This window comes from Oncorhynchus gorbuscha, linkage group LG04 (assembly GCF_021184085.1).
Source record: "Oncorhynchus gorbuscha isolate QuinsamMale2020 ecotype Even-year linkage group LG04, OgorEven_v1.0, whole genome shotgun sequence".
Taxonomy (NCBI): Eukaryota; Metazoa; Chordata; class Actinopteri; order Salmoniformes; family Salmonidae; genus Oncorhynchus; species Oncorhynchus gorbuscha.
The window spans coordinates 59,672,657-59,692,603 of NC_060176.1; the positions used below are offsets into that span (position 1 = coordinate 59,672,657).

The following is a 19,947-nucleotide window of genomic DNA, read 5'->3' on the forward strand; positions in this document are numbered from 1 at the left end:
TTGTCCCAAATACAATGCTTTTAGTTTTTGAAATATTTAGGACTTACTTATTCCTTGCCACCCATTCTGAAACTAACTGTAGCTCTTTAAGTGTTACAGTGATTTCACTCGCTGTAGTAGCTGATGTGTATAGTGTTGAGTCATCCGCTAACATAGGCACTCTGACTTTACTCAAAGCCAGTGGCATGTCATTAGTAAATATTGAAAAATGTAAGAGGCCTACACAGCTGCCCTGGGGAATTCCTGATTCAACCTGGATTATTTTGGCGAGGCTTCCATTAAAGAGCACCCTCTGTGTTCTATTCGACTGGTAACTCTTTATCCACAATATAGCAGGGGGTGTAAAGCCATAACACATATGTTTTTCCATCAGAACTATGATCGATAATGTCAAAAGACGCACTAAAGTCTAACAAAACAGCTCCCACAATCTTTTTATCATAATGTTTTCTCATCCAATCATCAGTCATTTGTTTAAGTTCAGTGCTTGTTGAATGTCCTTCCCTATAAGCGTGCTGAAAGTCTGATGTCAATTTGTTTACAGTAAAATACCATTGTTTCAGATCAAACACATTTTTTTTCCAAACGTTTACTAAGGGTTGTAACAGGGTGATTGGTCGGATATTTTAAACAGTAAAGGGGTCTTTACTATTCTTGGGTAGTGGAATTTATTTTGCTTCCCTCCAGGCCTGAGCGCACACACTTTCTAGTAGGCTTAGATTGAACATATGTCAAATAGGAGTGGCAATATCATCCTCTGTTATCCTCAGTAAATTTCCATCCGACGTGTCAGACCACGGTGGCTTGTCATTGTTGATAGACAACAGTTTTTTCACCTCTTCCACACTCACTTTATGGAATTCAAAATTACAATGCTTGTCTTTCATAATTATGCTTGGATGTGTAGTGTCAGCGTTTGCTAATCTTGCCAATGAAAAAAGTCATTAAAGTAATTGGCAATGTCAGTGGGTTTTGTGATGAATGAGCCATCTGGCTCAATGACTGATGGAGCTGAGTTTGCCTTTTTGCCCCAAATTTAATTTAAGGTGCTCCAAAGCGTTTTGCTATTGTCCTTGTTGTCCACTTCGGGGATGCTGAAATTGGTATTCCATAATTTCATCTCACTGACTGGCGGTAGGTAGCCTTTTGTCCATGGTCCTGAATCGATGGTTAAAGTGTGTGCTTTTTTAATGAGCTCATCTTGGGCTATCAGTCTTCATGGGGCTTCTTTTCAACATCACATGCTTTCTTCTGTGCTAAATGGCAGGTGGTGTGTATATGGCGACATTTCAGATAGGCGTACATTTTTGTATATTTTGTATGTCGCAGTAGTATAGGGCCAGTATCGTGTGTAGCCTACTAAAAGAAGTAGGCAAATGTTCACTCTGCTATCATTCATTTGCATTACAGTCATTGTGTGATAGGTTACTGTGAAAGTGATGCCAATACTATGAAAACGACACAGCCTACTTTATCGCTCTGCTCTCTTCCTGTAGTGTGTGTGTGTGTGTGTGTGTGTGTGTGTGTGTGTGTGTGTGTGTGTGTGTGTGTGTGTGTGTGTGTGTGTGTGTGTGTGTGTGTGTGTGTGTGTGTGTGTGTGTGTGTGTGTGTGTGTGTGTGTGTGTGTGTGTGTGTGTGTGTGTGTGTGTGTGTGTGAGTGTGTGTGTTGCCCTCTGAATGGGCATTTACTCTTATTCGTGGCAGATTCAAATTGGGTGCTGTCATGTAGGACATTTCACATCAGCTATGAATATAAAATATGCACTTTGTTTGATTTAGTTAGCTTTTCTGAAACACTCCACAGAAAATATTGCTTACTGTCGGTTAAGCTCATTGCGTAATGTCACAAATTCAACAGAAATGTAGCCTATAGTTGTACTGATTGAAGTTTAAGCTATGAAGCCTGTAAGAATCTTTGATAGCCTAGTGGTGCTCATTGCGTCGAGCTGTTCTGTGGGCAAATGATGTGCAGGTCTATGGCAGCTACTCTGCATTTCGGATACAGTTGTACAGTATTTCATAGTGGGGCACATATCTTTCTTGTGTTATTATATAAAACAATGGTTATTGATGTGAACGGCTACATTTCAGATACATTTTCATACATTTGAACAACTGTATTACCAATCTACCTTGTTTTATTAGGGCTCCAAAGCAATACTAGTTGTGCCCCCTCCCCCTCCCCATTGATTTAAAATGCTCCCTCAGGCATGTCATCCTCAAGCTGGGTCTGATGATATCCCTAGTTGATATTCACTGCTAACATGAATGACTTTCAGCTCAAAATGCAGGTGTAAAACACACTTTATATCTTTATATTGCACTTTGAAAATGTATCACTGTTTATGGCTGTAATGACAGGCTACATTTGCTCAGCGATTGTGCACGTGTGCGAGGGTCGCAAGCATTGAACCACTCCTTTTTGGAATTGCGGGTCAAAATGTTTGAGAACCACTGAACTAGCGAACAAATTGCTGATTTGCTGTACAGCTAGCTATACACTGTAAAAAAAGAAAGTCTCAAAACACTATGATTGTGTAATGAAACTATGAGAAGTAGTGCACCTAAGCTGAGATCTGGTGTTTGCAGAGTGTTTGAATTTAAACCCAATGTCAGTGTTATGATACACAGAAAGTTTTAAAAACAGAATAGAAGTATTCAAATAGAAGTTCTCAAATGGAGAACTGCAAATGTTTTTTTGCCTAAATATTGATTTTTAGAAACAGGAAGAGTCAGAGAAGGAGTGGAAGTGGGACAGGCGAAAGCGGGAATTGAACCCCCGACTTAGTAAGATGGTGCGACGACATTTCATTGGAATTTCATTGGAATTTTACACTCAACAACACAGCCACACTGTAAAAAAATATTCTGTGGTGAATTGAAATATATATATTTTAAATAAAAAATAACATACTGTAAACCTAATAAATTAATGCAAGTCATTTCGATTATTTGTTCATTTAATTTGACCCATTTTGGGGGGGAATAAATCCAACATAACATTTAGCTCAAAATGTAAATATATTTTATGAGGATAAGCAACGATTGAGAAAATGTTGTTACTGATCTCATTGGAATTCTGGTTTTAATCTCCTTGCACTTCCTATTTTACCACATAGCTCAATTTTGACAGGATTGTGAGTAATTAAAACATTTCTGACTTCATGATTATTTTACACAATGTTGTATGCATGTTTGAAGAAAGAAACATGTATAGTTCTATGTAAAAAAAAATACTATTGTTACAGACACCTGGATAGCTGCAGTGAAATGTGTCGTTTTACAGGTTCGTACCCCTGGAGAAAATTAGGGTTAAGTGCCTTCAAGGGCACATCAACAGATGTTTCACCTTGTCGGCTCAGGAATTCAAACCAGCGACCTTTCAGAACCTTTCAGTTCAACCATCAGGCAAAATGACATTCAATAATGAGACGACCCAGTCCCACATTTCCAACTTTTAATGGTTGAGGTAAATACAGTATCCAGCAATGTTTACTGTCAAACCTCTAATTACTGCTGACGGATTGAGCACTGTTCTCAACAATGCCTGCTAAAATGGGTTAAACTGGCAAATGATCAGATACATAAATCATTGTCGAACATTAAAATAAGAAATGATCTAATTCTGAACTAGACAGGATTTTAAACACCATAATGGTGTTTAGGAGATTTAGCGAGAGGAAACAACACCAAAAGAGAAGGTGTATAATTCTGCACTAAACAGAACTCGAACCACCAAAATTGTATTGTCAACCTTTTCTGGTAGGGCTCCCGGTCCCTGGCAAGGTGTTGCAGAACACTTGATTAAGTGGTGTTACAACATACCATGTCATTTTTCAAAACATCTCAAGATGATGTGTTTCAATACTCCAGCAGAGTTAAAGTTTTGGCTCCTTCACATTGGTGGCAACAAGCAACAATTACTGGCATAGGCCGACTGGTCTTTTGGTATGTCAAAATTGCTTGAAATATATCATTTACTCATGAAACTTGCATTTGGAATTTGTTTTTAAAATGTATTATTACATCATCAAAATGTGTTGTAGACTAAATAATGAAAAGGGCTGTCTGATAACCTTAATAAATAAACTAAGGTTTCGTGACCTTGCGACTATAAGGTTATATCTACGCAACGCATAGTTCTGAGATATTGAGCATCAAAGATTTCACATACCAGATCTCAGAACTGTTTTGTAGAGAATTGTTCTTTCATAATCCGTTGAGGTCCTCACCTTAAAAGTATCTAAAGTACAGAGTATCAAAATCCTGAGACATGTGTAAATCATTTGTATCTTATGGCTCTGGAATGTTCTGAAAGGTTCTATCTGACACTTCTAAATTAGAAATGTTCCGTTTTTAAGAAGACTGCAGCCATTTGAATACATCAATTATAAAATATCACTACCAAGATAGTCAGTACTCATCATCAAATGCATTATGAAATGAATTAAGATCATCAATTACTGTCATTACTGAACAACAATCATTTACTTTAAGCTTTCTGACAGTGTTTTTTGTTGTTGCCTGAGTGCCATTATTTATTGCTGACTAGACTAGCCTAGACCATACTAAGAGGGAGATGGAAAAGATGTGTTCTGATTGGTCCATCTATATTGTTCAGGCTTGTGATTGGATTGCAGAGAGAACCTTATAGCACCAACATCAAATGTGTTTATGCAGATAGAACTTTAAAGTTTTTCACTTAAAATGAACTCTTTTAAATATCTAACTTCCCAGTGCAACGTCTGCTTCCAGCTCACACTCTCAGACACGTAAATCTCCTGAATGCAGCTCACTCTCCAGATCCCAATCACCCAAATTCTGATCACCTGTTCACACACCTGTATGTCATTATCACACACTATTTAGTTCAGTTCTTTGCACCCCATCTTTTTGAGGTGTTGTTTGCTTTTGACACACTTCTCTTCCAAGCTCTGTTTTTCCCGTCATTACGTCTCCCGTGTGTGATAGTTTTTGCCTACCTCACTAACTACGCCTTTTGCCTATTCCCTGCCTGTACCGGATTTCCTGTTATTCACCTATTGCCTGATCTCCCGGACGATGTTACTAGGCTTTTCCCTGCCTGTATTGTTGCCCTTTTGGACCCCCTGTGTTTGACCTGCAGCCTGCCCCTGGACCCAGCTACCTGCCTCCTCCTGTGGTCTCTTACATTAAACACCTGCTGCGCCCTGCGCTTGAAACCAGCTCTCTGTCTCCCTTGTGTTCATTACACACAGTCATATGAATAACCATCTAAAGATCTATTACACTGTATATGTGACTCGGCTTGACTTGTCTTGCTCTTAGAATGCACGACTTGTACTTGACTCGAGACTCAGACCCACTCAACCCATTCTATTTGGGACTCGACTTGAGACTCAGACCTTGTGACGTGAGACTTGCTTGTGACTCGAATAATACTGACTTGGTCCCACCTCTGTGTATATATAGTCCCACTCCCAGCTGATAACACTCTTAAAGCATGCACAGTAACTTCTTGGTTTTATGGTCTATATCAATGGTAATTTACCAACTCTAAAAAACAAAACAAAATACAGTAAGCTGTCAGTGTATCTCTGTGAGTGTGAATGTTGTTACTGGACCGTTCGGAGCAGGAGTCCACCCCTGTGGTCAGTGGGCTGATTGAGACAGTGGATAAAGTGATGGTCCAGATGGTGTCCAGCCTGGAGTCCAGCCCCAGCCCTCACTCTCTCATCTCACTGGGAGGAAAGTCCTTTGTAGCAGGTCAGTACCATGGTGACTCAACTCTCTCCAGTTCTGACAGTACTGTACTGACACACTGTAGTGTCTAACTGTAAACAGAGTGTTAGAGACCCTACAGTTTTAGGATCTTAATTTGAGCCAGTATGCTACAGCAGGAAAATAATCCTGTAGCAACAGGAAATGTGAATTGTTTTGTGGAGTATTATTAATTACACATTTGTGTATGGGTTGTTACATTTTTTTAGGGCAAATCAAGTCTGACATTTTAAAGTGGAAGTTACAAACTTTAGAAGCATTTTAAACCCTTGAATACACTACAAGTTTGCATTTCCTGGGTTCCCCAAAAGCTTAGATAACCATGGTCCTTTCAACAGACCCCATTTGTGCACAATATTTTTGTTTGCCTGTAGACAAGCTTGCATCGTCTCTCTCCCAGGGGCTAAGTCATATCTTTGATCTGCACATAAATCATCATCACCACTAGATAACACTGTGCCTTTGGCTCCCAGTCAGAACCCTCCAGGCCTGGTGTTGGAGTTAGTTAACCACTCGCAGTAGTCCCTCTCTGTTTCTAACCTCTGACCCGAACAGATTACTCTCTAATGAAGATCCCACAGAACTACAATCTTCCACTCTACCGCTTCCCCACGCAAGGAAAGAACTACATCTCAGTGCCTGGCGAGGCATTCACCATGCAGTGTGAGTTCCCTACATCCAATTCCACTATTTTTCTACGAACATACAATACATTTACATACTTACTCTCTCAAAGTAATTGCTATTTTGTCTTGCATATTACACTGCTAGAATATGGCATAGGCTCATCTTTCTTTTGTGTCCGGCTCTTACTCCTCCTCAGCACACAGCTTCCTTGGATTGAATTTAATAAATACTTCTCATTAGATCTGCACACTGTTTCTGCCAAGAGAAAGTTGCCCAGCTGGGAAGCCCTTGTTATTGGGCTGTAGTTTTTTATGATGATAGGATTAAAGATCTTTAACACAAAAGATAGTGTGTGAGAGAGCCATCGTGGGACTGCTCGTGATGCTTTAAAGTACAGGAGTACAGCTACAGTGCTGTGTGACTTTTATGACTAGATGTATCAGTGACTACCTTAGACACACCAGAGAGAGTCAGAGAGAAGGAGACTTGTCATTCACTTTACTGTCCATTAAAAAGAAATCCCTCAACTCACAGTGAACTCATTTATTTGCTTAACTCACTCTTATCTGTGCTGTGAGTGCTGGTTAGGCAGTAATTATGGCAGTGTTAAAACTGTGTTTGTTTGACTTGTGTTCGGGTCAGATCCACTAACATTTAAAATAATAATTTAAATAATCTATTAAAGTACCATTATCAGAAATGGAATATAAATGTTACTGCTGACAACCTAAGCTCCTTGATTGAGTTAATGTAACATTGTGCATCCTGACACATGGTATACTGTATTAAAGACACCAAGTGGAGCCTTTATAAGCCAATTAAGTGCAGAAAAAGTACATTTTTTTCCACTTGGACTGAGATACTTCCAAGTATTAATAACAAGTTGTAGATGTATTATGTCTATAGGCAAACTGGCCACCAGCTGATCTCTCAAAGGGTCTGGTAAGGGGCATTACACACATTACATACAAAGAGCATTACATTAAAAACCTTGACTTAATGGTTACCTTCATATACAATGGCCGTGTCTGAAATCTATCTTGCCTACAACATTAAATGATATGTGTTCTAATCGAACTACATACTATTTAGAATGTTCTGTTTAGTACAAAATATCAACATACTAGGCTCCCCCATTCTGAGAATGCCTCATCTAATGTGCAATTGCGTTGATTCCCGACATTCGTTCATTTGTTTATAGCACCTCCCCTTGTCTCATTATCAGCTGATTATCAGCTGTTGTCAAACACATGTCTGGATAGACAATTCTCTTCTTCAAAAGTGTGCAGCGAATTCTACTACATGAAAAGCTGAAATGAGTATAACATCCTGGCATTTAAAGCATACTCAATTTTCTAAATTTGACATACTATTAAACTTTATATTTTCGCATGCCTACTATTTAGAATGCAAATATGGGCCTATGTATTTTCAATACCTTCTTACTCAGTGAGGTGGATTTGATTGAATGAAAAAGGGATTCTTTCACCCTCAAGTACTTCACATCCCTCTCTAGTTGTTATTGTTTACCACGTTGTACTGTAGGTGGGACTGGGTGGTAGGGGGTAGTACATAGGAGTAGGCCACAGGCCTCCTGCTGTACTGTTTCAGTCATGGCACTGTGACTTACATCATTTCCCAACACACATGTGGTCCGTGGTAACCCTCCGTCTCACCCGTGTGAGCATACAGCTCTCCCATTAGTCAGGGAATGCCAACCTGCGGCAGCAAGGCCATGTTAATTAAGTTCCACTCCCTGTGAGCATTTTAGCAGCGCCTCATCACATTCTCAGCCATGCTGTGGGTCTGTGTTCCACCTTTGACCCCTCTCTCCTCTCCTCTCCTTCCCTCCCCCCTCCTTAACCCCACCCCCCCTCTCTCTCCCTCTTTCCCTTTTAGCCCAAACCACCATTGTGGGTGTGTTCTACCACAACATGCACAACTACTACACAGGGATCAGCCCCCTCAGGACCAGGTAAGGAGGATGTGAGGACACATAAAGAGCCATGATCATACCAAACAGGAATGCCCTCTGTGTATGAATTATGAACCATTTACTAGTATCATATAAAGTTATCCTGACGAAACACAGTATAGTAGACAGCAAACTTCATTCAGGGCCTGCAAAAAGTAATGTCATATTCTCATTTATAAGCATTTAGTTGAAAAGGCTTGAGGTTGTTGAATCATCTGTTTGGAATTAGACTAGTCCGAAAAGTACACAATGAACAAAATTGTTTACTTTGCACGCCGCGCAATTATGAATTACCGCCATTGAGAAGAAGTGATCTCAGATAATCTAAGGGATGTTATGGCACTAAGCGCTCTGAGCATCAGCCAGGATCACTTCCTGTGTGTCTCCCCTGGTGGAGTGGCGCCCCTGTTTCCTGTCGTCAAGAACGGATCATGCCTGGGGCCAGTCCTTATCAGTCTCCCACCAGGCTGTCTCTCATCTCACCACTTAACCTCCACTGATTGATACACCCTGCCATTAACTTCATACAGGAACTTGACCCCATACATCTTTCCCCATCAATAGGGGATTCGTATTTCGATAATTAGGTGACATTTAGTCTTTGCATGACTTGGAATTTGATTAAAGTAATTAAGTGGTTTTGGCCTAAACAATCTTGTTTGCTTTAAAACATGTAGTAACTGGCAGACTTTATCAATGGCATAATTGTGTCTTTTCAGCTCAATAAGTTGGACTGACTATATTGTGGCCCTCAATACGGCATGTAACTTTGACTGCCTCTTCAGAAATACAGCTCTAAATGTAACATGTAGAAGTTTTAAGGCCCTTCGGATCAATCTGCTTCTGCAACAATATAGAACAATATACTTTGTTCTAAACGAGTTTCTCAGTAAAGCGGATGGTAATGATCAACACGCTCCTTTTACAATTGATGGTGAGGTTAGTTCATAATGGTTGTGTTTCACTCCCCAGTGGGTGAGAATGTCCGTCTGCACAATGATATGGGGGTGTTGCCTCTACCGTCACTTACGTTGACCTAGAAAAGCTCCTGACGAGATGCTGTGTTTTCATTGTGATTGATGACGTTGACAGATGTATCAGAGTCCCACTCCCATGATACTGTTCTGAGCCCTCTGTGACACTACTGTGTAGATAAACACCCTAGCAGAGCTCTTATTGGTGTCCGAGTGACATTCTGTGTCATCTCTCTCTCTCTCTCTCTCTCTCTCTCTCTCTCTCTCTCTCTCTCTCTCTCTCTCTCTCTCTCTCTCTCTCTCAGGATCAACGAGGCAGCTGATTTCAAAGACCATAAGATCCAGGTGGCCAGTTTCCTCATCTCACTGAAGGTGGAGCCATCGCCTGCCCTGTCCGTCAACCTGTCTGGGTCTCCACTCATCAAGATTGTCCTCACACACATCCTGGTAAGAGTACTTCACCAACACAAATACATCACCTATTACTCCACAGTGTATTGAATTACCAAGCGATGTCAATGGATTACCAATTTACTGGCCATAAGAAACCTTTCATTTCTTTCTTAGTGAAGGACTTGAAATTGTGCTGAGAAACTGCTTAGCAATAGTTTTCCTGAAATAAGCAGCACAGTTGTTGGGGGAAGTATTCTTACCTTTTATCAGAAGAAATAAGGGTGTGATTTTTAGATGATTCTCAGATGTTTTGTCTCACAGTATGTGAAAGGATCTGAGTTTCTTGTGGAAAGAGGATGGGCAAAAGGAAATATATTTGGGTTTTCATTTCTCCCGACCTCTTTATTGAAACAAAAGTGATTCTTTGGGTACTTTTAAAGGAACGATCATTTGAGTTCATGAATAACATATTTTTTGCCTTTCTGCTTTGTGGCAGCGATTTAGTGGATAAAGTGTTGCCAGCTTTCCATGGGAAATACATTTGAAACCCATAATGAAAGTTAACTTAGAAGACGTGTATGGCAATTGTTATCCCTCTAAATGCAGGAATGCAATGGAGAGCTCTAAAGTCCATCCATAGAACACTCTTCTTCAACACACAGAAAGAGTAAGAATAATCGAGTCATCCCATCCATCTTATTCAAAAAAACTTTTTCCATAAACATTCAATTGTTGCAAAAGGACCAAATGACCTCACAAGATATTATCCAATATTTTTTTTAACCAAAAATGAGATGTGATAGTTTTCCATCAACAGCTAACGTAAGCAGCCGTCCATTACACTTGGAGAGAATGTGCTTCTCCTGCCATGTGAGCTGCTCAGTAGAAAATATTCACTTGCTAGTGAATCGCCATCAAAGGTGTTTTTTTCTCTTCCATCTTTCTTAAGAGCACAAATGAAAACCAAGCGGCTTTGTGAAACCATGGCAATGGGTGTTGTTTGCCTTCATTTTCCCCCTGGAAATAAATGTTTATGCTGCAGTGATCTGGCCACGTTCCTGTGACATGATTACTGTGTTTGTTTTAGCAGACACTACGGGAGAGGGGAGAATGTCTTTCCCTTATGAAGTGCTGGAGATGTGTTCCAGTGCTCTTTCATCTTGATTCAAGGTGTTTCTATTTACAGTCACTGAGACTGCCTTAGTGCTCATTGTTATGGTGCCAAAATAAAATAGTGATAAATCAATGGTTTTCACAGAAATCCCCCCCAATCAACATTGGTCTTGTGTCGGGAATAGTTTGGACCTCAACTCCAGTGACAACAAATATGCACCACTGCTGCTTTCATCATTTTTATGACGAATTACCGTACAGTATGTGATTTGGGTTTTTAACTTGTTGTCAACACCTAACATAAGACAATATACAGTATCTGAGACTTATAGTGGATACGGAAAGTGTTCAGACCCCTTGACTTTTTCCACATTTTGTTACGTTACAGCCTTATTCTACAATGTGTTAAATAAAACAAATGTTATTATCAATCCACACACAATGCCCATTAATGACAAATTGAAAACAGGTTTTTAGACATTTTTGCAAATACCTTATTTACATACAGTTGAAGTCGGAAGTTTCCATACACCTAGGTTGGAGTCATTGAAACTTGTTTATCAACCACTCCACAAATTTCTTGTTAACAAACGTTAGTTTTGGCAAGTTGGTTAGGACATCTACTTTGTGCATGACACAAGTAATTTTTCTAACAATTGTTTACAGACTTTTATTTTTTATTTTATTTCACCTTTTTTTTAACCAGGAACATTATGTGGATATTGAGCTCAGGTACATCCAGTTTCCATTGATCATTCTTGAGATGTTTCTACAACTTGAGTCCACCTGTGGTAAATTCATTTGATTGGACATGATTTGGAAAGACACATACCTGTCTATATCAGGTCCCACAGTTTACAGTGCATGTCAGAGCAAAACCTAGCCATGAGGTCAAAGGAATTGTCCGTAGAGCTCCGAGACAGATGTCAAGGGTGCCAAAAAATTACTGCAGCATTGAAGGTCCCCAAGAACACAGTGGCCTCCATCATTATTCTTGGTCAGAAGGTGACCAAGAACCCAATGGTCAGCCTGGCAGAGCTGGCAGAGCTTATTTTCAATGACAGCCTACCCCGGCCAAACCCTAACCAGGATGACGCTGGGCCAATTGTACGCCGCCCTATAGTACTCCCAATCACGGACGGTTGTGACACAGCCTGGAATCTAACCAGGGTCTGTAGTGATGCCTCTAGTATTGAGATGTATTGCCTTAGACCGCTGTGCCACTTGCTCTCGAGTGGTGCAGTGTTCTAAGGGTAATTGACGGTTAATTAACATAAACACATTTAGCATCTTCTGGCTTCCACATTTAGCATCTCCTGGCAAGTCACTGATGCAGACCTTTGGAACATCTACATTTTAAAAAGTCTAATATATCCATGTAATATAGCCTACACATTCACAACAAATCCATTATTTAATTTAGAGAGGTCTAAAGAAACATGATATGAAGAACAGAATAGCATACTCTGAGTTGTCCTTATGTTAGGTACTGATGTGGCTATGCCATATGGCTGTGGACTACACTAGTTAATTTAGCAGATAAGATTTTCTTAGATTTCCGTGGCATTATTTTATAGTATGAAGAATACAATTGAACAAAGCTGAATTAAATAGAAAGGATATTTTCTCAAAACGATTTGAGGGAGTGCAAACATGCGGCTATTCTGTGTCGGGCGGTTAACAAAGAAATAGCTACTCCTATATGCTTAATTTAGAGTTATTAATGTAACTTTGGTTGTTCTACAAACGTTGGGCTATATGTTGTGATTTTTAATAAATTCTAAGGCTGCATGTGTCACAACCTGATCTGCTTCACCTGTCTTTGTGCTTGTCTCCACCCCCCTCCAGGTGTCTCCCATCTGCCCCATTATCCCATGTGTATTTGTACCTGTGTTTTCTGTTTGTCTGTTGCCAGTTTGTCTTGTCAGGTCCTCGACCTGCCCCTTGTTTATATTAAATTATCTGAGAACTGTACTATCCGCATCTGGGTCATATCTTCAGTTGTGATTGTAGTTCTCATATAATTTAACATAAACACGGGGCAGGCAATAGGCAGGTCGAGGTCAGGCAGAGGTTTGTGATCAGGTCAGAGTCAGGCAGGCAGGCTCGGGGTCAGGGCAGGCAAAGGTTTGTAATCAGGTCAGTGTCAGGCAGGCAGGCTCGGGGTCAGAGCAGGCAGAGGTTTGTAATCAGGTCAGAGTCAGGCAGGGCGGCAGGCAGGTTCGGGGTCAGGGCAGACAGAATGGTCAGAACCGGGGAAAACTAGGAAACAGAACTTGCGAAACAGGAAGACGGGAAAGCACGCTGGTAAGACCTGACAAGACGAACTGGCAACAGACAAACAGAGAGCACAGGTATAAATGTACAGGGGATAATGAGGCAAATGGGAGACACCTGGAAGGGGGTGGAGACAAGCACAAAGACAGGTGAAACAGATCTGGGTGTGACAGCATGATGTGACTCTAATGATGATTTGAAAAGTTGCATAAAAGGCATGTGCACTGCTTGTTTTTTGCGCAGGCTATAAACACTTCATCAGTTTCTCATTCACAAGAGGCACTTGATAATGCCTTGAATTTCACGGTGGCATCCTCTTTGTGTGGCCGTAATGTACCCTAAAAAAATCCATGCCTTGTGCGGCCCTTCTCCCAGAGTGCTACATGCTCTGAAAGCACCTCTCACTCACATGGCACTCCATCACCGGATCGGGTCTTTCTCACAGGCTACAAGTGAAGACAGACACATCGACGCAACTGCGCGCGTCCTTATCCAATTCCGAGGCGCATATTGAAGATATTGTAAAGCAGATTAATGTGCTTTAAAGAAGATATTTGGCCACTTTAGTTGTAATACTAACCTTATCAAAACATAAAGGCCTATGGGCTAGGCTACATGAGGTGTGCGACTATGATTAGAAAATGTTGCAAAGAAAAGGCATTGTTTCTTGCTTTATGCAGGGCATCATTCACAAGTTATAATATATCTTTCACAAGTGATAGGATAATATTGTCACCCATCAGATTATTCTTGATTTTATCTTGTCTTTACATATACTAAATAATATATCTGTGAAGTTGATTTTGATTTAGAATGGACCATTATCATGCACCTGTCTCGAAATAGGAGCAGGGGGAAAAACATGTAGTCTCTGCCCTTAAATAGTGAATGGAGGTTCATTTTCATGCCAGCCAGGTAGGCTATACTCCTGTTGTAAAGATAAGCATTGTGCTTAATAGTTGCTTAATATTAGGAAAGTCTAGAAATAGATATAGTAGGCTTAGCCTATAGAAAGCTGATGTGATCCTCCTCTTTTTAACTGGGATATGTGGGACAGTAGCGTCCCACCTCACCAACAGCCAGTGCAGGACGCCAAATTCAAAACAACAAAAATCTCATAATTAAAATTCCTCAAGCATACAAGTATTTTACACCATTTTAAAGGTGACATTCTCATTAATCCAGCCACAGTGTCTGATTTAAAAAATGCTTTACAGTGAAAGCACCACAAACGATTATGTTAGGTCACCACCAACTCACAGAAAAACACAGACATTTTTCCAGCCAAAGAGAGGAGTCACAAAAAGCACAAAGAGGTAAAATGAACCTTTGATGATCTTAATCAGATGACACTCATAGGACTTCACGTTACACAATACATGTATGTTTTGTTCGATAAAGTGCATATTTATATAAAGAAAATCTCATTTTACATTGGCACATTACGTTCAGTAGTTCTAAAACATGCAGTTATTGTGAAGAGAGCCACATCTATTTACAGAAATACTCATTATAAATATTGATGAAAATACAACTGTTATACATGGAATTAGAGATATACTTCTCCTTAACCTCTAGCGACGAGCAATCCCGTATCCGGGAGCGTAATCATAGCCTCAAGTGCATTACCATAACGCAATGTTTCCTATTCATGAAAATCGCAAATGAAATGAAATAAATATATTGAAACACAAGCTTAGCCTTTTGTTAACAACACTGTCATCTCAGATTTTCAAAATATGCTTTTCAGCTTTTCAACCAAAGCTACACAAGCATTTGTGTAAGAGTATTGATAGCCTAGCACAGCATTAAGCCTAGCATTCAGCAGGTAACATTTTCACAAAAACAAGAAAAGCATTCAAATAAAATCATTTACCTTTGAAGTACTTCGGATGATTTCAATGACGAGACTCTCAGTTAGATAGCAAATGTTCATTTTTTCCAAAAAGATTATTTGTGTTGGCGAAATAGCTCCGTTTTGTTCATCAGGTTTGGCTAAGAAAAAGACCGAAAAATGCAGTCATTACAACGCCAAACTTTTTTCCAAATTAGCTCCATAATATCGACAGAAACATGGCAAACGTTGTTTGGAATCAATCCTCAAAGTGTTTTTCACATATCTATTCGATAATATATCAGTTTTGACAGTTGGTTTCTCATCAGAAGCAAACGGAAAAATACTGCAGCTGGAGATTACGCAATAATTGCAACGGAGGACACCAAGTGACCACCTGGTAGATGTAGTCTCTTATGGTCAATCTTCCAATGATATGCCTACAAATACGTCACAATGCTGTCGACACCTTGGGGAAGCGATAGAAAGCCTAAGCTCATTCGTGGCCCATTCACAGCCATATAAGGAGTCATTGGCATGAGGCGGTTTCAAAAAATGTGGCACTTCCTGATTTGATTTTTATCTGGGTTTCGCCTGTAACATCAGTTCTGTGGCACTCACAGACAATATCTTTGCAGTTTTGGAAACAGTGTTTTCTTTCCAAAGCTGTCAATTATATGCATAGTCAAGCATCTTTTCACGACAAAATATCTTGTTTAAAACGGGAACGTTTTTCATCCAAAAATTAAAATAGCGCCCCCTATATCCAAGAAGTTAATGCAACCACTGTGTCAGATTTCAAAAAACTTTTACGGAAAAAGCAAACCATGCAATAATCTGAGTACAGCTTTCAGCAGCCAAAAAGATATCCGCCATATTGGGTAGTCAACATTAGTCATAAATAGCATTATAAATATTAACTTATCTTTGATGATCTTCATCAGAATGCACTCCCAGGAATCGCAGTTCCACATCTGATAAATGTTTGTTTTGTTCGATAATGTCCATAATTTATGTCCAAATAGCTTCTTTTGTTAGGGTGTTTGGTAACAAATCCAAAAGTGCGTTCAGGTCTCGCCGAACTTCGGACGGAAAGTTCAGTTACAGCCCGTAGAAACTTGTCAAACTAAGTATAGAATCAATCTTTAGGATGTTTTTATCATAAATCTTCAATAATGTTCCAACCTGAGAATTCCTATGTCTGTAGAAAAGCAATGGAACGAGAGCTAACTCTCTCATGACCGCGCCACAGAGCCTGTGGCAATCTGCCAGACACCTGACTCATTCCTCTCTCATCCAGCCCCCCTTCACAGTAGAATCCTCAAACAAAGTTCTAAAGACTGTTGACAACTAGTGGAAGCCTTAGGAAGTGCAACATAACCAATATCCCACTGTATCTATAATAGGGGCTGAGTTAAAAAACTACAAGCCTCAGATTTCCCACTTCCTGGTTGGATTTCTCTCAGGTTTTCGCCTGCCATATGAGTTCTGTTATACCCAGACATCATTCAAACAGAGTGTTTTCCATCCAATACTACTAATAATATGCATATATTAGCATCTGGGACAGAGTAGAAGGCAGTTTACTTTGGGCACCTTATTCATCCAAGCTACTCAATACTGCCCCCCTGTCAGCAAGAAGTTATTAGAGGTCATCACTCGGTTTTCTTGCGCAATTGCATAGCCTATATAAATGTTGTGCAACATGAGCTCATGGGCTCTCTTGAAGTGTTTGATTCGACTTTTGATCACATTTGCATTGATGTCAGAGTGATTAGAGGGACAATAGAGTGCGGAGTACCAGGCAGTTAGCAAGTTTGGTAGACTACTAATGACCATCAGCAGCATCAGAGCTTGGAGAAGCCTAATTACCGTGACTAAATGGTCACATGGAATTTGATTGACTTCATGACTCGAGACCGCTGGTGTGGCGGTAATACGGTCCCAGCAACAGCCCTAGGAGAGACCTGAAAATAGCTGTGCAGCTGCCTGGTACTCAGCACTCCCCATCCAACCTGACAGAGCTTGATCTTCAGAGAAGAATGGGAGAAAATCCCCAAATGTCGGTGTGCCAAGCTTGTAGCATCATACCGAAGAAGACTTGAGGCTGTAATCACTGCCCAAAAGGCTTCAACAAAGTATTGAGCAAAGGGTCTGAATACTTATGTAAATGTAATGTTTTTTTTTTTGCTTTGTCATTATGTGGTATTGTGTGTAGATTGGTGAGGGGGAAAAAACTGTTAATCCATTTTAGAATAAGGCTGTAATGTAACAAAATATGGAAAAAGTCAAGGGGTCTGAATACTTTCCGAATGCACTGTATATTTAGAAGTTGCATACCTCACACATGACTTTTTGTCTGTAACCATTACCAGAAAAGAGGTAAATATGCTATTACTGGTCTGTTGTGAGCCTGAGGATAGATTCAGCCCAAAAGTGACTGACTATTTTGGGAATTTTTATGTCTTTGGGAGCTGGTGGATACTTCACCTTCCAAACTAGGAGAGAGGGAAACTGCTCAAACAGTATGTGGAAGACCTTTCCCGTCATTGTTCACTCTGCTCTTTACTGTCTGTCTAACTCCACTCCAAAAATGGCCTCCAGTGGCGTGCCTCCACTGCTCAGGGGTAGCTAAATGATTTGTGATTGACCCTTCTGCTTTCCCAACGGTTTTAGCCAGCAAGAGGAGAGAGAGAGACATCTAGTCTGATTAAAGTCTCAGAAGGGGAATTGTGTCAGCAGCAGTATAGTACTGTCAGCTCCCCCACATTTCACCGTCCTGGTCATGGTGCCATGGTAACAACAGGTCTTGTGTATTAGTAACACTGTAGTAGAACAGCAGTCACTTACTGTCAGATCTCGAACACAACAGTAGACACCTTTGACCATTTACCTCACATGGAGGATGCCTGTTTTATGAGCAGAAAAAGAAAAACAATGTCATGAACCCTATTGCTGTGAATGACTAAAACTATAGGTCATTCATTGACGCTGTCACCAGTCGTAATGATCCATAATGACTTTGTCTTATGGCTATTAGCATCGTTCACAGGGGAGGCCAAACAGGTCTGAATGGATGGTCAGTGAATCTGGCCTTGCACCTGTATGTTCAGACCCTCACCAAACATCTACTTAGGTCATTTCCTTCCAGAGCTAACTGGCAGTGCCGTATCAGTCCGGTCCGAGGTGACGCCACGCCAGTCAATAGGGTTCTGGGGAGCGGCTCCGATACGGAGTGAAAGTGTTATCGGGTCTCTTGGAGGCCTGTGAGCTTTCTCACGCCATTTTGCACTAGTGCTGATTGGGCCCTGGCTCCAGCTGTGATTTATTAGTCCTGTCCGACGTGGGTCTGGCGTGGGAGGACCAGCGGAGAGGAGAGGGGGCACTGGGGTCTGTAGTTAAACATTAATACATACATAAAAAACCTAACCCCCTCCCCATCCCTCTCCCCATTCTCCTCTTCACTCAAGCATCACACTGACGGTATGAGGTGAAGAAATGGAAAGAGTGATTTCACAAGGAATGCCGGTGTTGTTCAGTGTCAAAATTGAAAGAATAGAAAAAAGGTTTAGACAGGCAGGACTTGAGTTTATAGGCTAATAAAGCTGTGTGTTGGAGAGGCGGCAGTGGCTGCATGAGAGGGACTGTGGGCAGCGGAGGAATGGAGAGGGAGTAGTGTAGGAGCGGTGGTGGCTGCTGTCTCTCCCAGAGTTGACCCACACATTCATAGTGTACTACAGCAGGCCCTTTTAGCAGGTACTGAAAGGAAAGGGCTAGAATGAATGTTCTGTTTCATATTGACTTCGTTTTATATATCTAGCTTGTGCATTATAATTGATCACACTTTGATCGATCTACTGTATGTCTTTTAAAACAAAAGGGGATGAGAGAATGAGGGAGTGTTTCTTTGGAGGGGAGAGCAGGCTAGTGATTGCAAGTCGGGTAGACTTTCAGGAGCTTCCAATTAAGGCTGAAATGCTGAATAACTGTGGATTAGTTCATCAAGAAATGGGAAAATAAACCCACCAAAACCTTTAAGAACCCTGATACCCAATATTTTTTTAAGTAAGCCAAAGCTGGTATCAGTTGTCTTTGCCACTATAATAAGCAGTCTTTATTGCCAGAGTCTTTTAATAACTCTCAGTACACACCCAATCCAAACCCTGTGGGTGAGTCTCTATCTATCTATCTATCTATCTATCTATCTATCTATCTATCTATCTATCTATCTATCTATCTATCTATCTATCTATCTATCTATCTATCCCTCCCTCCCTCCCTCCCTCCCTCCCTCCCTCCCTCCCTCACACACAGACTTACACATTTGGGCCAGCTCGCTGATCAATCGCAGATGGAGGTCTGGCGATTGCTATCCTTCTCTTTCCAGGAGCTTTGCATTAAGGGTCTCTCTCACTCCCCCGCCTCCCTTTCTTTCTCCCTTGCTCTGTTCCCCTTTCCCAGAGTTACTCAGATGGAACTTCCTTTCAATTTCCTGGTGCAAAAGAGAAAGTGATGGTTTGGCACATACTGTTAAGTAACATTCCCCCATATTCATACAACTTGTCATTTCTTAAAGTAAAGCTTGTTAGAATACAATTCCTAGTATCTTGAGACACTTCCTAGAAATTCAACAACGTGCCATACTATTTTTCAACCAAGGATATTTCAATATAACTTGAGTGATCTTGTTAGACTTCCAGATCTCGGTATCCCGCCCCATCAACATAAAATGGCAACTTCACTTTTCTTCACACCCTTCACACTTATCAACACTTACATAGTTGTTTTGTGTGTCTACCTTGGAGGCTCAGCCCAGACCACAGCTGCGAGCCTTGCATTTCCCCTGACATCATATGACCTCACTCTGCTCTGGGCCAGTTGTGTTGTCCAGTGCTGCTCAGATGGTTTCTCCACATGCTCTAAATTAGATGGTGTGTCTGTCACCATGGACCTTCATAGCAACATTACCTGTTCATTAAGCCCGAACTGTGCTG

General features: G+C 40.7%; 1 protein-coding gene across 3 annotated transcripts in view; it reads left to right on the forward strand.

The window, feature by feature from the left end:
• adgrd1 (adhesion G protein-coupled receptor D1) overlaps positions 1-19,947 on the forward strand; it is a 70,890-nt gene that overhangs the window by 15,247 nt on the left and 35,696 nt on the right. For all 3 annotated transcript variants that reach the window (XM_046347484.1, XM_046347482.1, XM_046347485.1), the window contains 4 exons: positions 5,616-5,745; positions 6,316-6,423; positions 8,287-8,362; positions 9,642-9,783. In XM_046347484.1, coding sequence (XP_046203440.1) covers positions 5,616-5,745; positions 6,316-6,423; positions 8,287-8,362; positions 9,642-9,783 — 456 coding nt within the window. The remainder of the gene's footprint in view (positions 1-5,615; positions 5,746-6,315; positions 6,424-8,286; positions 8,363-9,641; positions 9,784-19,947) is intronic.